At 41.3% G+C, this 24,427-nt stretch overlaps 1 protein-coding gene across 7 annotated transcripts in view; it reads left to right on the forward strand.

Moving 5' to 3' along the window:
* Positions 1-24,427, forward strand: part of IFT88 (intraflagellar transport 88) — a 193,911-nt gene that overhangs the window by 11,969 nt on the left and 157,515 nt on the right. For 6 of the 7 annotated variants that reach the window (XM_045844893.1, XM_045844899.1, XM_045844898.1 and 3 more), the window contains 3 exons: positions 9,155-9,303; positions 11,792-11,887; positions 22,739-22,801. In XM_045844893.1, the coding sequence (XP_045700849.1) occupies positions 11,798-11,887; positions 22,739-22,801 (153 nt within the window). In that variant the 5' untranslated portion in view covers positions 9,155-9,303; positions 11,792-11,797. Of the gene's footprint in view, positions 1-9,023; positions 9,304-11,791; positions 11,888-22,738; positions 22,802-24,427 lie in introns of all 7 variants that reach the window. The other variant, XM_045844894.1, reaches the window with a different exon arrangement.

Consider the following 24,427-nt stretch of genomic DNA (forward strand, 5'->3'; position numbering starts at 1 on the left):
AAGGCTTTTATCTTCCCAAACCACTCCCACTTTTCCCAATCAGAAACCAAATGAAAGGGAAGATTACCAATATTTCAGTGAAGTGGCTTCAGGTTCTTCATAAGCAAAATTTTGAAGCACATTAATATAACATTAATTCAACCCCCAACATTGTGTATTGTATTATCATAGATATTCAGAAAAGTTTACCTCACACACCTTTTAAAAATACTGTGAGGTCACCAATGGTTCTTTGCCCATGCTTTGGTACTTACAAACAAATGCAGTTTATTCAAAGTTGTTTTTAAACAGTGCTGTCAGATTATTTTCATACTCTCTCCACCCTCCCAACCCTGTCCAATAGAACTTTTCATGGTAATGGAAATGTTCTATATGTGTCTTCTCCATCACAGGAGTCACCGGTCATGTGTAGCTATTGAGCACTTGGAAAGTGTCTAATGAGACTGAGGAATTGGATTTTTTATTTGAATTAATTTAAATTTCACTTCAAATAGTTACCTGTAGCTAATGGTTACCACTTTAGATAGTGCAGCTTGTGCATGTTCTTCCTTCTGCCAGGAAAGCCATATTTCTGGCTTATCCATTTTTGACACTCTACGAATGAATGAATGAATGAATGAATGAATACATTACAGTTAGACACTATGTGTAGCTGACACAGATGAATAAAAATATTTAATGCTGACAATATAATGAACTTAATTTCTCTGTGTTATCATACAGCTTTGTACAATACTCTAAGAGTTTTGGGTATTTGAGCGTTCTGAGTTTTTTGTGACTATGGATGATGCATGATCAGGTGTTTACTTTGGATTGAAGAAGAGTTACTGGGTTTTTTTCCAAACCACATTCCAGTCTTCACTGATCCTACTTTCAAGTTCAAATGCTAAATTCATATCTGTTATTATGAAGCTGATTTAATTGCATTTTAGGCAAGTAGAAAAAAATGACATGTTCTAGTAGTGAATGAGGCTTTTTACGAGCAAGCTCTTCTGAAAGCAGGAAAAGAAGCGATGGAAGTTTACTTTGCACATACATTGCACAAATTACCATTTCAGAGTCAGCTTGCATCAGCATGAAAGGTGTGGCTGGAAGAGCAGCGCTGTGTGTGAGGCTCATGAAAGGGCCAAAGTGTGCTGGTTCTCCAAGAAACCCTTTCACATGGTCCCTGGTTTGCTCTAAGCACCAGGGCAGCATTTACAATGGACCACAAGCTGCCTTTTTGCCAGTTTCCAGCCGTAAAAGGTATTTGAACATTTATTAGTGTTTTTCCACTTTTTTTGTTCCCTCTTCCTCACTCCCCAGTTTTAATCAGCCATCCCCTTCCACACTGAATACAAGTTTATCACCTTAAATCTGGAGCACTCTGCTGGTTTTTAAAGTGAGAGATGTGCAGAAAGGGCAATCTTACTTTGGAACCTCAACTAACATGTATATTAGTACTCTGGAAATTCCCTCCAAGCTCCAGAACTTTGAGATTCTGCTTTTCTGACACAGACCCAGTTCCCAGCATCTCATCCCAGACCTGGATCAAGATCCTTGCTTGAGTACCTAATATTTGCTCAGTACCTAATGTTTGTTCCCAGGGTCTTATTCTCCTTAACAGAAGATAATACAGTTAGAATGACAGGTGAGGACCACATGTGGACAGCTTTGGATGCAGATTGTATAAATGCCTGCAAATTCATGGCAAAACTGATGAGAATAGAAATTGAAGTTTTGCTTATACCTAGAAAGCGGTAAACTTAATACAATTCTCAGGAATCCCTCTGAAATCCTCGGTTTACTAAGGCATGTTTTTTACTGAACAACTATTATTTGGGATGGAAAATTCAAAAGAAAATTAAAGAGTTATGATAAACGTGGATAATTCTAGACATACAAATCAACTGAATTATCAGGCTCTTATTGGTTGTATATATTACGAATCTTTGGTACCAATAAAATTAGGAGATGATTGTGGCATTTAAAATTTTTAAAAAATCTTTAGCTGAGGATATGTTTATTGATTTTTAGAGCAAGTGGGAGGAAAAAGAAAAAAAGAGAAGCATCTCTGTGAGACACACACACACACACACACACACACACACACACACATCTATCAGTCACCTCCAGGACACACCACAACTGGAGATTGAACCTGCCAGCTTTTGCTGCATGGGACAATGCTCCAAACAACTGAGCCACCAGGTGAGGGCTGATTATGGCATTTAGAACTAGATTTAAAGTGTCAAGAATGAACCAGGACAAAAAAAAAAAGATTCAAAAGAAAAAGCGAAGGGAAAAGCAACTGAATGTTTTGTACTGACTGTGTGACTACCACACTTGGGTGATTTTGTAGCCGATATCATTAATTTTATTTTTAAGCATACCATCCTATTGAGTTATGTTAAGGCCAAGAGCTTGCCTTTTTCACTCTTTAAAAGTCATGATAATGCTTAGTCATTATGTAGCTTGACCTCCTTGGCAAACAATAAGCTATAAAATTAATGATGGACTTTAGTGGGTATTTCCTAGTTATATATTAGAATTCCTTACGCTGCACTTTATTTCTTTCATATGCTACCACATGAAATAAACAAAGGGGCATGCAATAGTGTGGGCACGACCTGAAATACCTCATGCCTCCTAGTATATTTACATATTCATTTCAACTTGTTAATGACTGTGTTTTTTGTGTTGTGAATGGAGGTAGGACGCTTTCATTAGGGTAATTTACAGTCCAATGTCCATTTATTTTAGCACAGATTGTAATTACTGGCAGTCTCAAGTTAATTTGTAACTTGAAAGTAAGGAATCTAATCAGCCTGACCACAAAGTGTGAGAATTGAGCTAAACCGTGAGCACACTGTCTATCCACAATTTATGGTCTAAAGATTCTCCCCAGAGGACATGAAAGTGTTTTCTCTGGACTTAATTTGAGCCCGTTTGGAAAAAGAGTGTTTTTCACATTCAGGAATCTGAATGTCACTCAACTGGCTCTGAAGGGAAAGAGTCCACTATATTTAATGTTGAATATGCAAAATTGAGTCCAATCATTCTTTTCATTGCACATTTCAAAACAAAGAGAGCCATCGATAAAACACTCAGGGAGGAGCATGGGTTGCTGCCATGTCACACTAACAGTAACAGAAAAAGAGTGTCTGAAACTTCAGTGATCCCATTTTCACGACATTAAGTGACAATTATCCTCCTAATAAGTGTAAAAAGGATTGTAAGTTTCACTGGGTATGTCATTAGCCCCAAGAAAGAGACGATCTCAGTTATTTCAAAGACAAGAAAATATTTCTTTTCTCTCTGCATTTTCAGTTTCATTTGCTTCTAACTTTTAGGGTAAAAAATGGCCTTGATAATTCTAAATATTGATAATTTTAAATATTTAACAGGCAATCACAGCATTTCATGGTATTTTTCTGGGCAGAATAGGTGACAGGTTTTCATAGTGCCTAATAAATTGCTTATTATATAAACCAAGTTTTGCTATGCTAGGGTGGGAATCCATGTAGACTACTTGGGTAAACTTGTATGAATACATACTAACTATATAATTGCATTACATGCTATAAGAATTCTCAGGACCTAATACAAACCAGGTGTTATGAACGGAATCATATCCCCCAAAATTCATGATTTGAAGCCCTAACCCCCAGGACCTCAGAATGTGACTATTTGGAGATGGGGCTTTTATAGAGGAGATTAAGTTAAAGTGAGGCCCTTAGGGTGGGCCTTAATCCAATCTAATGTGTGACCTTATAAAAAGAGAAGATTAGGATACACAAAGAGACACCAGGGTGTCCTTGTATATGGAGGGACTAATATGTGAAGAGGCAACAAGTGAGGGGCCATCTACAAGTCAAGGAGAGAGGCCTCAGAGGAAACCAACACTGCCAACACCTTGATCTCAGATTTCCAACCTCTATAACTGAGAGAATATAAATTTCTGTTGTTGAAGCCACCTAGTCTATAGTATTTTGTTATGGTAGCCCTCGTAAACTAATGCACCAGGAATTAGGGAACCAGGGAAAGCCTTCTTCAGAAAGGGGTGGCCAAACTAAAAAAATGGAAGGAAAGACCATTTCAGGAAGACAGATCAGCATGAGTGAAGGTTGAGGGTGAGCAAGGTCAGGGTGCCTTCCCAAAATTTGAAAGAAATGTGGCTGGGGCATAATGGGCTGGTGAGCAGGGCAAAGGAAAGGAGGGGTCACAGACACTTGTCATTTTTGGCTGCCCAACAGCTGAACATCCTTTGCACTTTAGGAGGATCCTTCAAAAGGTGGCAGGAAGTTTAGGGGAGCAGACACACTCTCTTTGAGCTTTCTGAAAGCTAGAGCAGGGCAATTGACCAGCTTGTCCTCACCTCTGAGACTCTGACTCAGGAGGGAAAGGAATGAAGGTCAGGATGCCTATGATGGAACCCAGAGCCTACAGGTAAAATAGAAAATGCCAGAGGCAACAGAGTGCAGCTGTGTGACAAATGTCCGATGGCGACATGGCAGGTGTCAAGAGGTTGGCAGGCATCAAGGTATCAAGATGGAAGATGCCTATAGCAGCAGATTAAGTAGGGTGACCAATTTGTCCTGGCTAGCTCAGGATTTTCCTGACTGTGCAAGTGAAAATACTAATGCCTTGAGTCTTGAGCAGACAGGGAAGGTGAGTCTTCATTAAGTTAGGCATATTGTCCCTGTAGCACCATTTTGGCTGTGCCTTACCTTCCTGACCTTCTGTTGTTTTTCCCAAGCCTTGTTCCCTCAGTCTTTATGACAATTCTCAGTTACCTTATAGCTTTAAAAAAAATTATCCTTTTTGGCGTAAGTTGGCAAGAATTGGCTTTTCTTGGCAGAAACAAAGAATGCTAAGTACTGAGACTGTAAAGGGCCACATTACTCCATCAGCCACATTATGGAGTTTCAGAATTTAGTTTGTCCAGAGGTCAGGGCAGAGTAGGGGAAGAGAGCACCACAAGGTTCTAAGCAGAGAATAATGTGATCAGATTTTCACTTAAGGATAATCACTTGGCTACAGCATGGAGAATAGGTGGAATGAGAGCAAGATGGAAGACGGAGGAATAGAGAGGGAGGAAGTGGTAGGGAAAGTTAGGATGTTATGGTAACCAGATAGGCAAGAAAAGATGGTTGCCTAAACCCTCCAGGTGCTAGGGGGACTGAGGGAAGTGGCAGTCTTGGTTGAATTACTGGTGAACAAGAGATAATCAAGACCTTCAAGAACACTGACTCTGTCCCCTGATATAGAAAAGCAGACTGAACATGCCCACCCTCCAGTATTGAGTCAATGTCCACAGGGTGGATGCTCACTTGCTCCTGGCTACCAGCCCCTGCAGATGCTCTGCAGCTGCCCTCAACAGCTGACCATGGATAGAGGGAATATTGCATCTCTTGCCAGAGCCAGTGAGCCCTTCTTCCAGGCTATAACAGAATCCTGTTAGAACTATGAGCCCAAATTCTCCCAAAGGCTGTCACATCTACATCCATGCCATCTCACATCCTTGTTTTCCTCAGTCATCACCCAGAGCACAAGCCACTCCGGTCAATAGCCATGCTCTGGTCCCACCCTTCCCAAAGTCCCCTGGCTTCCAAAGGCTCAGCTCTAGGCTCCCTTTTTTGTGTGTGTCTCTACATCCTGCTCCCCTGTAGCAAGCTCACTAACCCCCAAACTTCTAGATAATCAATTTTAGGAGCCAATAAATTCCAAATGTCTGTCTGCAGATGGTGTCACTTCTCAGCTTTACATCTTTCTATGCAATTGCCTACTCAGCACCTCTATTTGCTTATTTTTATGGGTGTCTGAAACCCAACATGTTTAAAAGTAAATGTATTTCCTCTTCCAAACCTGCTTCTCCTCTGTATTCTTCATGTTAGTAAATTGCACCAGCTTTTGTCAAACTGACGGTTCATGCTTCTTCCTTGCTTCCCATTCATTACCACTTCTATATGTGATCAATTACAGGCCCTGACCATTTGTTCAATAAATGATTATTGAGAGCCAACTAGTTTCAGGCACTTCTCTAGGCACTGGGGGCAGAGTCTAGAATGAAAACAACAAAAATCTCTGTTGCCTGTGGAGCTCATACATTAATGATACCAGCAATGTGGTCCTAACATATTTTTCTGGTGATATAGGGTGTGGTCAATAAACAGCAGTTACATTACAATATTTAAAATGAAGATGATTGATCCCTTCCTGGAAGGAACATACCTTGGGATATGAGCATCATCCCCATACCCCAAGGTTGTGGGTTCGATCCCCAGTCAGCATACATACAATAATCAATCAATGAATGTATAGATGGGTGGGACAACAGACTGATGTTTCTCTCTCTCTCCCAAATCAATCAATCAATTAAAAAAAAAAACCAGCAACCAGGCTTAAAGGAACTTGTTTTCAATAAAAAAAAAAATTTTTGAGGGAGGGAGCTAGAAATGTATAACCTGGAGACCTAAAGAGATAATGAAAATTGTCTCTATGTATTGAAGTGCAATGATGTGAAGGACACTGACATGGACACCGGCCCGCAGTGTCCAAGGTGTGATGGATGAGACGAAATAAATTCAAACAGATTACCTAGTCCTATGGAGGAAAAGGGACAGTGCGACTTCTCTCTGAAGGAGAAAGCAAGCCTCGGAGTGCCTCTGCCACCCTTTCAAGAGGAGAGTGCCCAGGCCCTGGCCTTAAGAGATTTTTACAGGATTCAATTTGTATAGGAATACAGAGTGTATACCTAAAGCTCATTAGTCATTATCAGGCAGTAAGGATCAAACAATAGATAACATACAAAGAACTCTGAGAGCCTATTTTGAGTCAGGGTCAGATAGTCAAATGGCCATAAACCTTTGGAAAACAAACTCACTTCCTGCTTGGACCCTTATCATTTAATTGAGAGCATTCTAAACAAAACAGGTTTCACAGGATTTTACTTATTCTTCCTTAGGCCTGATCACCCTAGGGAACCCACCCTTTCCAGCACAGGGCTGCACCCACCACCGACATTGTTTTAGGCTTAAGGCATTGTTTCAGACCTAAGTCAGGCACAGGAAGTAAGGCAGCCAAGAGATTAGGAGTCTTCTTGCAGACAGAATGAGGACTCAGCCTACGTCAAAGCCAAGGGGTGAGGGTCCATCACCCCTTTTCTGTTGCCCCCAAGTCCTTCCCTGGGGTCTCCCATGATCATGCCTGTCTTAGTTTGTCCCTCCCTTGAGGAATCTTACCCTTCATTGGCTAACTGATCAAGCATTGGGGGCCAGGCACCAGGCAGGGTGAAGTAAAAGAGACAGAGGCAGCGCCCCTGCCAGGGAGATGAGCTTTGTCTCCTTAGTGGCTTATGATGCAAAGGTCACTCACTCAGCCTTTGCCATGGGGGTGGTGGTTACAGCTCCTGAAACCAGGCAGGACAGTTCCCAACAGGACACTATAGTGTTTACTAATTAATTCAACACATATGTAGTAAAAATCTGCATTGAGGTATGCACCGTAGATATATACTATAAAGAACTGTGTGTGATTTTACTGGATTTCCAAGCTAACACAGTTTCATGAACAATGGTAGAAAGTACTGGGTCAGAGACAAAGGACTTTATCATTTACAGCACAGAACAGTCAGCAGAAGGAACATCATATTCCCTTCAGTTACCCTTGTTTCCCAAGTCCCATTAGCCTGCTGCACATGAAAGGGGTTTGTTTCACAGCTGTGGAACCATAAACTTAGAAAATCTCAATCTTTTATGATGTATAGCAAGCCAAAGTACCCAGCCTTGGCCCTAGAGGGAGACAATGTTTAACATACTGGACAGCCACAAACCTGCCTTCTTTTTTGGAAGGAGACAACTATCTCAATCTTCCAAAGCATGTCCCTATACAAACATCCTTGAAAAATAGCTGTATTAACCAGTGTTCTCCATACACAACCAAAAGGATATATGTATATATATAGTTACTATGTGTGTGTATACACATATACATATGTGTGTATGTGTATATATACATATATCAAGAGAGAGAAAGAGTGAGTTTTGAGGGCTACCAAGTCCAAAATTGAAAAATCAACAGGGCAGACTGGAGAGCCAGGGAAAAGTTAATGGTGCCATTCAAGTCTGGAAGCAGCATTCCCTTCTCCTTGGGGAACATCAGTCTTTTCTCTGAAGTCCTTCAACTGATTGGATGAGGCCCACCCACAGTATGGAGGATAATCTGCTTTACTCACAGTCTACTGTTATAACTGCTAATCACATTAAAAAAATTTTTACAGCATCATCCAAACTGGTGTTTGACAGAAAGCTAGGTACCATGAATTAGTCCAGTTGACATTAAATTAACCATCACAATAGATCAGAACAAAAACAAAAGAGATTCATAGAGTTGTCTCCCAACATGTACTTAATGTTAAACTCATTAATTACTGGTGTCTTTAGACTCCTGCCCTCCTCCCTCCATTTATCTTAAAATTTAAAACCAACTTTATTAAACAATTATGATTCAATTCCTCATTAATTTTGCATTTCTTAAGCCTTACTCTGAAGCCAGTTCTAGATGTTTCAGACACAAAGTGTCAGTCCTGCCCTCTAAGGCACTCACCAGACAAGAGTAGTGAAGAGCTCTGATGAAGCTGTGCACAGGTTGCTGTGGGAAGAGGTGATGCGGACAGGACGGCGGGGTGGCGAAGAGGAGCTGAAGCCTCCCAGACAAATGTCTCTGGAGAGTAATTTTAGAGGGGGGCCAAAAGGTGCCGATGATCACACAGAAAACAGCTGACATAGATCATCCACTGACATTTTTTCAGTCTCTTGTTTTCTGGCTGATTTCTAAAAGGGTTTTTAAGAGAGTTTGACTTCCTTTGCTTCCCACCCCAGGGTGTTCAACCTGTGGCCAGGGGCCACTTGCAGCCCAGTATGGCTATGAATGCAGCCCAACACAAAATCATAAATTTACTTAAAACCTTTTATTTTGCTCATCAGTTTTCGTTAGTGTTTGTGTATATAATGTATGGCCCAAGACAACTTTTCTTTTTCCAGTGTGGCCCAGAGACGCCAAAAGGTTGGACACCCCTTGGAAAAACTCCCTCCTCGGAGCGTGCCGCCTAGCCACCTCCCTCCTCCCGAGTCCCAGCCTCTCTGCCCCGCCCCCTACTCGTTTTGTCTCCTAGGCGCGCAGAGGACTGTGGGAGTGGCTTCCTTGGATCCGCGCATAGCAACTGCCTGGAACGGGGCTCAGCGCACGCAGGCAGGGCCTTAGATTCTCCACAACGCCAGTTGCCCAGCTCCACTGCTGTGGCCCTGCTGCCTTCACCAAAAGGTAGGAGAAGGGCCTCCGGCAGGGGTGCCTTGGGTGCCGGCGCGGATTCCCCGCCTCCTCCGCACCCAGGGACTGGGGGGGTTTGCTTTTTGGGGCCTCGAGCCGCCGGTGGCTGCCGAGAGGCGCCACCCTCCTTGGCCTCCGCTGACTGCGTCCTCCAAGGCCCGCCTGTTAGCCCCATACCGCGGTACCCACTGCCATCAAGCAAGTGTGCCCGCCTGTCCCAAGTCACAGACACGCCTGAACCAGGGTCAGCAACAGATTAGAGCTTCTCACACCAGACGAGATGAACACTCCCTTTAATGTGTGTTGGGTAAAGTTTGTGAAAAGTGGTCCCAAGAAAGGTGGAATTCGTGAGGTGTGCGAGGACACAGCAGCCTCCCAAGTCTCCCAAAGGTGAAAACAGCAAAGACTGGAAGTGCCGTTTTCCCAAGATGCCGTCTAGGCCTAAAACCCCACTTTCTCGTCTATCTGATGGATTTCCTGGCAGTGAGCTTTAGGAGGAACGACAGTGGGCATCTTGAAGGGAGACTGTCCAGCACAGTCAGCAGAGTATCAAAAACAAGTACCCTTCACATTTCGAATAAAGGTTGTGCTGGCATTTTGTTTCCATTGAGGGAGCCTCTTCCCCAGATAATTTCAACTCTTGAGGTTTGTGATGTGCATAAACTGCAATATTTTGGAGAATCCTGCAAACCTGAGTTGTTACCTTTGTTCTGCTGCAGTACCTGTTAGCCATGGGTACTTGATTTTACCGTTCCCGCCCTGACTTTCCACATATTTCACATTTGTATGTTGACCATATATAAACTGTTTTCAATCTGACTTTAACCCAGCAGAAAGGATGGAGCTCTGGTTCTAAAAGTTGCTGTTTTTATGACATACGTGTAAGCCAAACCGACTTAAACGGGCCTCATAATCAGGCAGCTCTTGTTCAGCGCAGTAGTCTTCAAAGTGTAGTCCAGCAGTGTCTGCAGCATTGGGAACTCATTAGAAATGCACATTCTCAGGGACTGAGGGGAGGGTGATGACTTCCACCCAGCACTTACTGAATCAGAAACTCGGGGAGTGGGGACGGTTAGCAATTTGTATTTGAACAAACCATTACATTTCTGAGGCACCCTGAAGCTGAAGATCGCCCATATTGTTGTATATGTAATCCCGATGTATTATTTTTTTTACTGCTAAATAGTTTTTCACTGCATAAATTTACCACATTTTGCTTGCTCATTGTATTGATGGGCACTTGGTCTGTTTTTAATTTGGGGCTTATTATCAATAAAGCTCCTGTGAGCATCATACAGATGTCTTTGTAGACATATTTTCATTTGTCTTGGATAAATACTTTGGGATGAAATTGCTGGGTTGTAAGAGATACAAGGTCTGTCTGTCTAGAAAGTACCCAGCGATGTAATATGAAAAATAGAGACATTTATTGAAGAATATACAAGATACAAGAAACATCATACATAGGACAGTGGTGCCTCAGTCCCCTTTGAAGTAGGCACCTTGATACTTCACACAGTTCTCCCAATCGCCGTGGTCTGAAATCTCTTCCCTTTCAGAGGTGATTTTAGTTTTGGAAAAAGCCAGAAGTCTCAGGGCACCAAATCTGGGCTTCAGGGGGACCGAGTCACTTGGGTGATTTGATGTTTTGCCAAAAAACTCTGCATGAAATGTAATGCATGAGTAGGTGCGCTGTTGTGATGAAGCTGCCAATCACCAGTTGCCCATAGCTGTGGCCTTCTGAATCATCTGAATGGTTTTAATGGAGGAATGTTCAAGCTTAATGCAAAATTGGATGCAGGTTTGTTGCTCTACTTGCTCAATCATTTTGAATGGAACAGCCACACAGTACACATGCTCACTCAATGGTGTCTACCGCCCTCACTGATTAGTACAGTAAAGTTGTTATTGTTCACGCATGCTCATTCCAGTCCACTCTTGTTGGCTGCCAGGTTACAATTGATGTTGTGCACACCCTTCTCTTTGTATTAACAATGGCTAGACTTTTTCTGGACAGACCTGTATATGTTAATTTTATGAAACCACCAGACTTTTTAAAAAAATTGTACCATTTTATACTCCCACCCACAATGGATATTCCAGTTACTCCATATCCTTGCTGACCCTTTGTGTTGTTGGTCTTTTTAATTTAGCTGTTTTGGTAGGTGTGCAGTGGTTTCTGCCTGATGCTGTCATTGACTTTTGCATACCTTTTTCTGAACATGATCTGGACGATGAATTATATACCCCTCTAGTGCTTGTCACTGTCCTTTGTAGGAGTAGGTTTGGAATGAATGTGAAATGAGAGCAACAAATAAATGTTTTGACACCTAGTTTTGAGAATTTGATGTGAGAAAAGTTTTAAGCCATAAAAATGTGTAGACGTAAATTTGACCACAAAGGTTATTAAATAGCTACATGTTATTCAATTAAGAAATATTCCTTATCCAAAGAGCATATTTACACTGCTGATTTTTTCTAGGTACAAATGATGCAGAATGTACACCTGGCCCCAGAGACAGATGAAGACGACCTTTATTCTGGTTATAATGACTACAATCCAACCTATGATACTGAGGTAAAAAAAAACACTACTTGTTTTTATGTTGGTCTTTGTTAAGCCACTGGTTCATGAAAAATTTGGATTTGAGAGTTCTTCCTTATTATGCTTTAAATTAAGTAAGCTGATTAAAAGCTTACAGAAAATTGCTATTACTGAAGACTCCACTAACTTCCATCAGTAATAATAATAGCAGCAGAAGGGAAAATCATGAGAAAGGTTATGGAAACAAATTAGTATCAGTCATATACTGTGCTCTTCAGCATTAGCTGTCTGAATGTGTGAGTTTAAAAGACTTAAATCACTTGAAGTACCTAAAATAGGTTTTTTTAAAGCCCTAAATTTGAAATGTGTAGCAGAGTTAGTTTAATTCTATTAATTAAATTATATAAGTATTTTATAGAAAAAATAGAAAATAGAAATAGGTATAAAGAAAAATTAAAATCATAGAAACTCTCACCACGCAGAGATAACCATTAATTTACTGTGCTTCACTCTCCACACATCTTCCTATGCAAATATGTGTATATCTCTTTATAGTTTGGGATAAAGTAGTATCATACTCAGTACTGTTTTGTAACCTGTTTTTTCTCTTTTATTAATGTTTTCTTATGTCAGCAAATCTATACATCTATTTATTTTTAATATTTTATTAATTATGCTATTACAGTTGTACCAATTTTTCTCCCGTTTATCCCCTCTCCATGCTGCACTCCCTCCACTCTCCGGCATTCCCGCCCCCTTTTAGTTCATGTCCATGGGTTGTACATGTAAGTTCTTTGGCTTTCTATTTTCTATTCTTAACTCACTCCTGTCTTTTTTGTGCCTACTAATTATGCTTCATATTCCTTGTACTTCCCCCCCCATTCTCCTCCTCCCCACCGATAACCCTCCATGTGATCTCCATTTCTGTGATTCTATTCCTGTTCTAGTTGTTCGCTTACCTTTTGTTTTTGTTTTTAGGTTCAGTTGTTGATAGTTGTGAGTTTGTTGTCATCTTACTGTTCATAGTTTTTGATTTTCTTCTATTTCTTAGATAAGTCCCTTTAACATTTTATATACTATGGGCTTGGTAATGATGAACTCCTTTAATTTTACCTTATCTGGGAAGCACTGTATCTGCCCTCCCATTATGCAGAATAATCTTGGATGTAGGTCCTTGGCTTTCATGACTTCAAATTCTTCTTTCCAGTCCCTTCTTGCCTGCAAGGTTTACTTTTGAGAAATCAGCTGATAACCTTATGGAAACTCCTTTGTAGGTAACTGTCTCCTTTTCTCTTGCTGCTTTTAAGATTCTCGCCTTCTACCCTGGCTGGTGTAGCTCAGTGGATTGAGCGTGGGCCTGCGAACCAAAGCATCACTGGTTCAATTCCCAGTCAGGGCACATGCGTGGGTTGCGGGCCAGGTCCCCACTAGGGGGGCATGAGAGGCAACCACCCATTGATGTTTCGTTCCCTCTCTTTCTCCTTCCTTTCCCCTCTCTCTAAAAATAAATAAGTAAAATCTTAAAAAAAAATTCTCTCCTCTTTAATCTTGGGTAATGTGATTATGATGTGCCTTGGTATGTGCTTCTGTGGGTCCCATTTCTTTGGGACTCTCTGAGCTTCCTCGACTTCCTGGAAATCTATTTCCTCCACCAGATTGGGGAAGTTCTCCTTCATTCTTGTTAAAATAAGTTTTCAATTTTGCTCTTCCTCTTCTCATGGCACCCCTATGATTCAGATGATGGAATGTTTAAAATTGCCCCAGAGGTTCCTGAGCCTCTTCCCATTTTTTTGAATTCTGCTTTCTTCATTCTGTCCCAGTTGAATATTTATTCTTCCTTTTGTTTCAGATCGTTGATTTGAGTCCTGATTTCCTTCTCTTCCTTTTTGGATCCCTATATATTTTCTTTTATTTCACTTTAGGTAGCCTTGATTTGTTCCTTCATTCTGCGAGCATCTTGATTACATGTGTTTTGAACTCTGCATCAGACAGGTTGTCTATCTCCTCATTGCTTAGTTCTTTTTCTGCAGTTTTGATCTGTTCTTTCATTTGGGCCATATCTCTTTGTCTTGGTGCACCTGTTACGTTGTAAGGGGAAGAGCCTTAGGTATTCGCCAGGGCAGGGCAACCCTCTTTGCTGCTTTGTGGTGCTGTCTGTGGGGCAGGGGCCAGAGAGGGAACAATGCTCTGAGCTAGCTCTGTTGTAGCCCTGCTTTCTGTCTCTTCCCTCACTTCCCACAAGTGGATTGTGCCTTTTCAGGTGCTGATTCCCAGGTGGGTGGATTTGTGTACGTTCTAGGATCCCGTGGTCCTCTCCAACAAACTCTCCTGTGAGTTTGGGAGTTTCTCCCAACTTCACAACCCCCACAAGAGGTTTTGAGTCTTTAGTTTCTGGTCAGCCAGCACCCCCACCTGGTCTCAAAGTCCACTGCCTTGCCAGGGGTCCTCTCCCCTGGCCTTCTGTCTCCACCCCTCCTACCAGTCTGGTTGAATGTTTCTTTAACTCCTTGGTTGTCAGAGTTCCATGCAGGTTGATTTTTCTGGCAGTTCTGATTGTTTTTGTTTTTAAATTGGTTGTGATCTTTCTTTTGGCTGTGGGTGGAAGTCAAGCATTTCTACCTACACATCCATCTTCACTGGAACTCACATCTATTTAATATTTAGTGGTTACTTATTTAAAAGATGAAATTGTTACTAAAACAAATATTTTTTAAAACAAATATATTAAATTTGTTTTTATAATCGTGAGAGTTATTGTTTTCAAATTATAAACAAAGAAAAACAAAAAACCTCTATAAACTCATCTTGAATTAGTGTGTGAAACTGGTAAGGATGAAGCATGTAGGAGCTACTTTATGTGCTAGTATATAAGAATTAAATATTACCATTTAGAGGACTCTAATTCAGAAAATTTCATTGTATTGGACTAGAGTTTTTCATATAGCTCATAGTAATTTTCAAATTATTTTTTCCTCAGAGAAAAATGGTGGTCTTTGAATTTGAGACCTAGAAAGAAAACAAAGGAAAATAGAAACCTTTCACTTACTCTGTATGAAACAAAAATGTAGGAGAGACTGATCATTGTAGAAAATTTGAAAAATACAGAAGATTGGAGAAAAAATAAAATGACAGAAAGATCCTGTCACCCAAAGATCACCTGTATTAGACATATCACCTAATGCTTTCTTGTATTCTCTTGTCTTTTACTATGCAGGTGTTACCCTCCCAGCATCCAAACACACACATGTGCACACACGCACAGAGGATTATGTAGACTCCTTTTTTAAAAATTTCATGAAAACATAGGCATTTCCCTACATTAGTATAAATTATGAAAACCACTGATATATCCCCCTTTTTTCCCATTTACCATTATTTCATGAGAAATGAATATTCGGAGTATTGGAAACAAAAATATATCATACAGTAAAATAAAAATATTTGCTTTACCTGTGGTTTTATTTTATCTTAATTGGAATAATAACTGAATTACTTGAAACAGTTATTAAGATGTTTCATAGATTATGCAAGTTATTAATCAAATCATGAAAATGTTATGTTAGTTGGTATTTGTAATTGGAAAATTTGTTGACAGTTTTTAGGTTGTCAGAATTCATTGAGCAGATTAATCAAATTTTGCTAATAGTTTAGGAATACTAGTAGAATTTCTTTTCCAGAAGATGTGAGGTGCTACAATTAATTATTCTGAAGGTTGCCTTTGGTTTTATACTTCATGTGAAAGTTGTCTAATTTCTATAGCTCACTGAGAATTGTGTAGCTGATGTGGAAGGTTATAAAGATTATTTGCAGTAAAAATTTAAAAAGATGCTTGTACATAAAATGTTTAAAGTGTCTGGTTATGTAACCTTTTACTTAATTGTCTGCAGGATTTTAAAAAGTTAGTTGATATAGACTCTATTTTTTGGGCCAGGGAGGGCCTCAATTAGGGCTGATTTGAGGGCCTCAAAGCCTCAGTTTAAGCCTTGGCTTTATTCTAAAGGCTCAGAATCAGGTCCTTTGATTGCCTTATAAGGGCACTTAGCTATCAGCCCAAATGCAGGGATCTAGATTTGGCAGAAACCCGCCATTCCTAAAAAGGTTCCTAGTTGTTTGTCCAGGGACTATAAGATTTAAAATAGCTTTTTTTCATTCTAGAGAAAGAGAGCAAGATTCCCTGAGTTAGGTGGTAAACTAAGTATTTGACCATTGAGGGGAAAAGCTGGGCATTATTGGGAGACACTCAGTATCCCTTTCCCCCAGGAAATTAAGGATTAAGACAGTGTTGTAGTCAGAGTCCTATCTGGTGGGGCTACAGATCCAAACGTCATCAGCATTGAATTCTGGCCCCATGTAGTAGCTCCAGTTACCAGACACTTTCCAAGCACTTCTCCAAAAATATAAGGACTATCCTGGAACCCTTGAGGAGCAATGATCCCATTATATTGGGCCATTACATGGACATCAAGATTCATGCATTCAAAAGCAAAGAGACTGACTATGTGGCTGAAGTGGGATGCAAAACTATGCATCCTTGAGGTTTAGCCTGATGGGGAACTTGGGATAAGAGAGTATATGGTTTGGGTACAATGGGATAAATGGGAATCACAGTCTCATTCATACCTTGTAAGTCCTGAACCATATACTACTCACCACTTGGGTTTGTTTGTTTGTTTTACAGGCAGTATAGGAGTGTTATAAGGGGATTGACAAGGAACTATGAGTCCATGCTGAAGGAACTTGTCAATGAAGGGTCTTAATCCCCTATGGGCCTCTGGTCTCAGAGGGTACTGCTGTTTACAGGGATATTGGTCAATTTTTTTTAGTTTAATTTGTACAGGGATGCCTGGTGGCTCTCCCAGGTAGACCCTTACTATTGGCTTAACAGCAGACTGTATGTGGGCTGGGATGGAGTCTGACTGAGGGTGGACTGAGTCTTAGTTGGAGGCCGAGAAAATTTGGAGTTGCTATCCCTCTGGGTTAAACTGAGAAATTGGATATTAGTACCTAAAGCCATCATTAAATCCCTTCTCATTAAGGGAAAAGGACATTCTGGCATTACCAGGAATTGTTGAGAAACTAAACAATGTTGAAGGCGGCAGCTGAGAGGCAGAGTAAAATACTTTTCTTTTAGGCTGCCCACAGCCCCATAATAGTACAAGCCTTGCATGTTAAGGGTTCCAATGTTCCACTAAAACTGAGTAGGTAGCTCCCATGTCAATTAAAAAATTAACTTTTTTACCTGCTATATCAAAAGTCACCCAGGATTCTTCTGTAGTCATGAGATGTCTTTCAGGAGGAGTCACCAAGAACCCTGGGCCCCTTCAGTCTTCCTCAGATAAGGCCATTATGTGTTCAGGAGTCCCCTTTCCCTTTGGAGCTAGGGACAATCCTTTTTCCAATGGCCTGGCCAGTCACAAAGAAGTTAAAGCCCATGGGTTCTTTCCTGGGGAGGGACACCAAGGTCCTGGCTTTTAGGGACATTGTCTGTTATAATGACCTGGCTCACTGCACTTACAGCAGGCCACCTTGGAAACTCAGGGGGTGCCCTATTTGGGCACCTCAGGTGATGTTGAGGCTGCAAGGGCCATCAACAGCATCTTAGGTGATGTTGAGGCTGCAAAGGCCAGCAATAGCATCTGCTACCAATTGAGCCTGCCACTTGGCCTGTCTGGTCTCACACTGGGCCTTTTCATCTCTTTCTGTCTGGCCATGGTTATTGTAAACCATGAAGGCAGTTTCCAGTAACTGAGCCATTGGAGACTGAGGGTCAAATTGAAGTTTTTGTGCTTTCACTGATGTCCATGGCAGACTGACTAAAATCATTGGCTGGGTAAGGCTTGTCCCTCAAAGGTGGAGGAGTTAATGTTGGTATAATTTCTAAAGGCCTCAATCAGTCTGCCCTGAAATAGAGCAGGATTTTCTTCCTTTTCTTGAGTTACCTCTTTCACCTTTTCATAATTTATAGGCTTGACAACACAATTTTTTCATGCCACTTAAAAGACAGTGTATCGTACAGTCTCTTCTAGCAAGGTCTGCCTGTCCTATCTGGTAGTTCCAGGCTGGATTTTGGGCTGGGACTGCAGTTGTCCCCACTGAGTGTCTGTCCAGTTGGGCTGCCGCCATTCCATTGGCATGTCCCTGGGATGCTAACCAGATCCTGTTTCTCCTCAGGAGTACAGCAGGTAGACAGGACAGTATGAATGTCCTTCTAGGAGAATATGAGTATCCCTCCACATCAGGTCAAAAGACATTGTCAGAACTTGAAATTCATCTACAAACTAACTCTGGTCTTCAGAGAACCGGCCCATCTTTATTTTACATTGGGTGAGGTTGGTCATGCTAAATGGGACATGAACCCTAATGAATCCCACATCTCCATTTGCAACTTCTCTGAGAGGATGTAACTTCGTGAGGCCTGGATGACAAGAGTTCCACTCCTGGTATGTCCTGTAGGGCTGGGCTTCCGTTAGTTGTGGTACATAAGGAGGAGGCATAGTAGGGGGTACTTATTGGCAGGGTGGAAAGTGGCATAGAGGGTGTCCCAAGGGAACCTTGGGAAGAGGAGGGGCCTGTCCCTGACCTTCATGTTCCTTTGCATTATCTCATGGGCATGATGGGAGTGCCGACAGAAAAGGGTCATTTAGGATGTCTGTATTCACTAGGGGAGAACTAGAAAAGGGGGAATGGGCATTGCAGATCTTACATGAGCCTTTTCCCTGGGTCTTGGTATGGGGCCATGAAGGCTTGTATGTAAGGGGTTTTCCTGGCATTTGTGAAGAGATCTAATTGAGGAATAAAATTGTAATTTAAGGTCCCATTTTCAGGCCGTTTTTCATTTCTCTAATTTATGTCTGGACCATACTGTATTGCAGAAGAAAATGAGTTGGTTTTTGTTTGTTTGATTGTTTGTTTGTTTGTTTTAAACCATCTAATTTGAAGTCCATCTGGTTGACTAGAATGCAGCCTAGCAGTGATTTCTGGGAAATGGACAAGGAGTTTCCCATAATTCCTAGAGAAAGAAAAGGGGTGTGCTAGTGCAGATTAGGCGCCCCAACCTGTCCTCCCACTATGGGGTGGACTGAGTGTAAGGTTTTCTTAGACCCTGATGAGGAAATAAACAGCCAATTAGCCAGGGAAACAGGCAGATGAGCTTTATTTTGGAAGTTTGTGCTCCCAGGCGACGTTTTCCCCGCCCGGAGAAGGGGCTAAGAAAAGACCCCTCAGGAGAAGGGAAAGGCTGGGAGTTTTATTTGGCTTGACTTTGCGTGCGGGAGCCAAGGATTGGTTCTTGAACAAAGAAGCAACTTAGCATTGGTGGCTCCAGGTCTGATGTCAGTCACCTCTTCTGGGTCAGAGTTCAGTTGCCATATTACTTGTAGTCCAAACGGTGGCCATATTTGTAGTCCAAAATGCTAATTGTAACTAGATTCCCACTTGTCCTACCCTGCCCATCCTGACACTGAGAATCCACCTACTCATTTAGGGTGAGCTAAGAAGGTCTGAACCTAAGGGTACAGGGTATCCTCTGCACTTATAAGTCTGTCCAGCCTGTCAGGGGTATTCAAGGGGTGGCAGTGTGGTCCCTACTATCATTGGCCCATGCCCTCCACCTGGTGGGGATTTGTTTACTTGTCCAGGCTTAGGGCGGCTTTCAGGGAAAAAGGAAGCCCTCAGGGGGAGCTGGTCTGTGACATCCCAGCTGCTGCCCCTTCTTTTTGGCCCAATAAAGGCCAGGGCCAATTAAGGCCTGGATGCCATGGTGTCAGCTTCATGAGAAAGCATTGTTCCAGTTAAAAGACCGATGCTGGTGATTAGAGCAGTGGTCAGCAAGAAAGGAGAAAACACCCTGGGAAGTCAGGGCATTTAGAGGTTAGTCCAGGGGAGGCTACAATGGTCATATGACCATAGAATAGTGTGCAAGAGGTCCAATTTGCATTTGGATCAAGTATAACTGAGGTGCATGGGGAAAGAGGGTGCAGACATCTATAGAGTAGCAGGAAATGAGATGACTGAAAACTAAGACAAATGTCTAGATAGCAGTAAAAGCGGTGTAAGCATTGTTAATCCCAGGTCTGGTTTATAAGATCACAAATGTGATGTTTTATGGCTGTATTCAGTTGGGAAGCTAAATAATGGGTCATATTATGGATGTCTGGTTCCCAGAAAAAGAGAAAAATCAAAGAAAAAGGAGTGTTTATGAAAGGTAGAGGTGAAATTAGGCAAATCTTATGAGCAACTGAGGGCAGAAAACTTACTCCTCTGGGGTGTGGGTCTGAGGCTGTCGGTTATGTAGGAGGGGGGACTTAAGAATGAGTGAGAAAGAGAGAAAGAGAGACTTAGTCAGGAGTGAAGGAAAGAAACAAAGAAGGGAGGGTTCCTAGAGACAGGGTTAGGAGGTGAGCTGAGAACAAGCTGCAGCAGCTCACTGTTCTCCTTGTTGCAAGTCTCACAAGGCAATGTGAAAGGTAGAGACATCCTCGCTGACTTACCAAGTCGATGCTGGAGGACACTATGGAGGCCAAGGGAGACCTCAGCCCAACAGCAGGGTCCAGGTCCTTGTCACTGCACAAGAAAGAATTTGAGGGTGAGACAGAAAGATTCAGCAAAGCACAGTAAATTTACTAAGGCAAAAGTACACATTTGAGAAAGGAGTGCTGGTGAACTCTGACAATGAGGCACTCCATTAAGGTATGGGTAGAAGGTTTTTATTAAACATAGTGTAACTGGAAAAGACACCGGCGTTTGGGCTGCCTGTCACTACCAAATCCAATAAGCAATGACAGTGATTGAATCTTTTATAGGCACTTTATTCAGATGGCCGACGATCCAAGAAGATGGTGGGTTCATACCCTAACAAACCATCTTGCCCTTTCTTTCCCAGCCAGATCTTTTATAAGGGGGTTGGGGGAGGGCAAATAAGGTGTCAGCGAAAGCCTTTGAAATTCAACAGTTGCCTCCAAGGGGGAAGGGTAGTCGCTTGCTTCTTCCTGGTACAGACCTCTCCAGATGAGGTAATCGCCAGCCAGTGACCCAGGAGGTCAACTGCTGAATCCCAGGCACCAGGATGGGCCTTACCTGTAGTTACTGAAACAAAAACTTAACATACACATTACTTGCTAGATTTATGACTATTTACCTTAAGCTAAATTTTCCCAAGTCTTAAACCCCTATCAATAGGAAAAGGGGGGGTTAGGGTGTTCTGGTTCTTTTTTTTATTATTGATTTTTAGAGAGAGAGAGAAAAAAAACATTGATTTGTTGTTCCACTCAGTTATGCCTTTATTGGTTGATTCCTGTATGTGCCCTGACTGGAAGCTGAACCCCTCAATGTTGGTGTATTGGGACAATGCTCTAACTGACTGAGCTAACCTGCCAGGGCCGGTCATCAGCTTCTGATACTGGTAGGGTGACTGCAGATGTGACTTGTCCTCGTCCTTCCTCTCCGGGTAGTGATTTCTTTTTTGGTTCTCCCAGAACTGTCATAGTGATGTGAGGTCAGAGTAGTCTGAAAACCACATGTAAATTTATTATATTACAATGACCCTGTTGGTCACTTGTTTGTCAGTATAGCTGCTGACTGGGTGAGACCATTTTTTGTTTGTCTTCACCACAGGAAATTGGGAGGGGAAAGGAGGGGAACAGGTTGTCTATAAGAGTTGCAATGTTCTAGCCAGGATGGAAAACGGGAAGGGTAGAGAGACCTTGAGGTGTTTCTTCGCTGTTCTAACTTTCCTGTCTCAAATGTAGTCTTTCTCTCTCAAAATATATTGTTACACTATACTCACCCTTCTTGTGATGACGTGAAATGATAAAATGCCTTCATGATGATATGAAGAGAGATGAATTAGACATTATTTAATAAGTAAAATAAGTGTTACTCGAACACAAGCACTTAAATGCCACAGCAGTCAGTCTGATAACAAATCTGATAACTTAGCTCTTAAACGACTCCGGCAGGAGAGTATACAGGGTAGACAAAGGGATGATTTATGTGTTTGGATCACAGTTGACCTCGGGTAACTGAAACAGTAGAAAGCAAAACCTCAGAAAAGGGGAGACTACTGTCAATTGAAGTAAATCAAAGGCTCATATGAGAATTGCTTGTAGCTATGTATGAAGTCTTAGAACCAGAATGTGTGTTGGTGAAGGAGTAGGAAGTAAAGGCTGGTTGGAAGATTGTTAGTTGGTAAGACTTAGTCCTTTTGAGAATCTAAAAATGGCATTTTGTCCAGGAAACCCAGGGACATTTGTATTTTGCCCTTGACAGATATTCCTTTTCTCAAATTTGCTGAAGGATAATTATGAGTACAGGTCAGGAATCAACAAGCTATTCACTTTGGCATATGAAAATGGGAAAAGAGAATGGGAGTAAAAGGCAGAAAACTGTACTTGAACAATGATTAAAATAAAAAAAAGAAAGAAAATGGAAAAAGAGGAAGTGTTTGCCCCATTGCTTATAGAAAATATTTCCTTTTCTGTCCCAAGTCTTTCTCAGGTAGGGTAAACCTAAGTCATGGTCCCATATATGGAAGAAGAGGAGAGGAAGAGAGAAAGAAAGATATATGGTTCTCTGTACCTACTACTCAAGCTACTTGAAGGTAGAAAAAAAAAAAAAGGCCATATCCTTGTGTACTTGATCTTTAACTAGGCATGGTGATGCCAACCATTTAAACAGTGGCCAATAAAGTGCTTTAGGAGCCTTAATATTTTGGACAGTGTGGAGTAGGGAGATTTGAAGACAGGAGTCTGTGAGCCCCTAGCTGGATATCAACAGTTGGGGGAGGATGAATTAGAGAAGATCATGAATACCAAGCAAAGAAGTTTCAACATTTAAAAAAAAAAATTCTCCCTTCATGTTGAATGTTAAGTTTCCTTTTCATTTTAGGAATTGGAAAATGACACTGCTTTTCAGCAAGCTGTGAGAACCAGTCATGGCAGAAGACCTCCAGTAAGTAAATTAATTTTTATTGTGGTAAAAAACACATAACATAAAATTTACCATCTTAACCATTTTTATTTATTTTTATTTTTTTACTGTTGTTCTATTACTGTTGTCCCAATTTCCTCCATTGCCTCCCCTGCCCTGCCCATCCCCCCTCCCACAAGCAATCCCCACCCTGTTGTCCACGTCCATGAGTCATTTACTCCTATTCCCTGACTAGACCCTCCCCTTTCTTTCCCTGCTCCCCCCTTCTCTCTGGTTGCTGTCAGTCTGTTCCTTGTTTCCATACCTCTGGTTCTATTTGCTTGCTTGTTTGTTTGTTTGTTTGTTTTGTTTATTAGGTTCTTCTTATAGGTGAGATCAAATGGTATTTGTCTTTCACTGCCTGGCTTATTTCACTTAACATAATTTTCTCCAATTCCATCCCTGCTCTTGCATAAGGTAGGAGTTTGTTCTTTCTGCTGCGTAGTATTTCGTTGTGTAAATGTACCACAGGGGTTCACCCATTCTTCTAGTGATAGGCACTTGCACTATTTCCAGATCTCGGCTAGTGTAGATAATGCTGCAATGAACGTATGGGTGCATATATTCTTTCAAATTATTGTTTTGAGATTCTTAAGATATATTCCCAGAAGTGGGATTACTCTGTCAAAAGGCAGTTCTATTTTTAATTTCTCGAGGAAATTCCATATAGTTTTTCACAGAGGTTGCACCAGTCTGCATTCCTACCAACAGTGCACTAGGGTTCCCTTTTCTCCACATCCTCGCCAGCACTTGTTGTTTGTTGAATGATTAATGTTAGCCTATCTGGCAGGTGTGAGGTGATATCTAACTGTGGTTTGAATTTGCATTCTCTAAAAACTAGTGATGTTGAACATTTTTTCTTTTTTTTATTTTTTAAGATTTTATTTATTTATTTTTAGACAGGGAAGGGAGGGAGAAAAAGAGAGAGAGAGAAACATCAGTGTGCGGTTGCTGGGGGCCATGGCCTGCAACCCAGGCATGTGCCCTGACTGGAAATCGAACCTGTGACACTTTGGTTCACAGCCCGCGCTCAATCTACTGAGCTACACCAGCCAGGGTGAACATTTTTTCATATGTCTCTGGGCCATTTGTATGTTTTCTTTGAAGAAGTGCCTGTTCAGGTCCTTTGCCCATTTTTTAATTGGATTGTTTGTCTTCCTGGTGTTGAGTTGTAGTTTTTTATGTATTTTGGAAATTAACCCCTTATCAGATGTATCATTGGCAAATATGTTTTCTTATAGAGTGGGTTCCCTTTTAATTTTGTTGATGGTTTCTTTTGCTGTGCAAAAGCTTTTTACTTTGATGTAGTCCCATTTGATTATATTTTCTTTTGTTTCCCTTCCCTTAGGAGATACACCAGAAAAAAAAATCTTTTCTAGGAGAAATGTCTGAGATGTTATAGCCTGTTTTCTTCTAGGATTTTTAAGGTTTTGTAACTTATGTTTAAATCTTTTACCCGTTTTGAGTTTATTCTTGTCTGTGGTGTAAGTTGGTGGTCTAGTTTAATATTTTTGCGTGTGTCTATTCAATTTTCCAAAAATCATTTATTGAAGAGACTTCTTTTACTCCATTGTATACTCTTGCCTCCTTTGACCATAAAGGTGTGCA

This window comes from Phyllostomus hastatus, unplaced genomic scaffold, assembly GCF_019186645.2.
Source record: "Phyllostomus hastatus isolate PE091 unplaced genomic scaffold, TTU_PhHast_1.1 phas_contig_41, whole genome shotgun sequence".
Classification (NCBI taxonomy): Eukaryota; Metazoa; Chordata; class Mammalia; order Chiroptera; family Phyllostomidae; genus Phyllostomus; species Phyllostomus hastatus.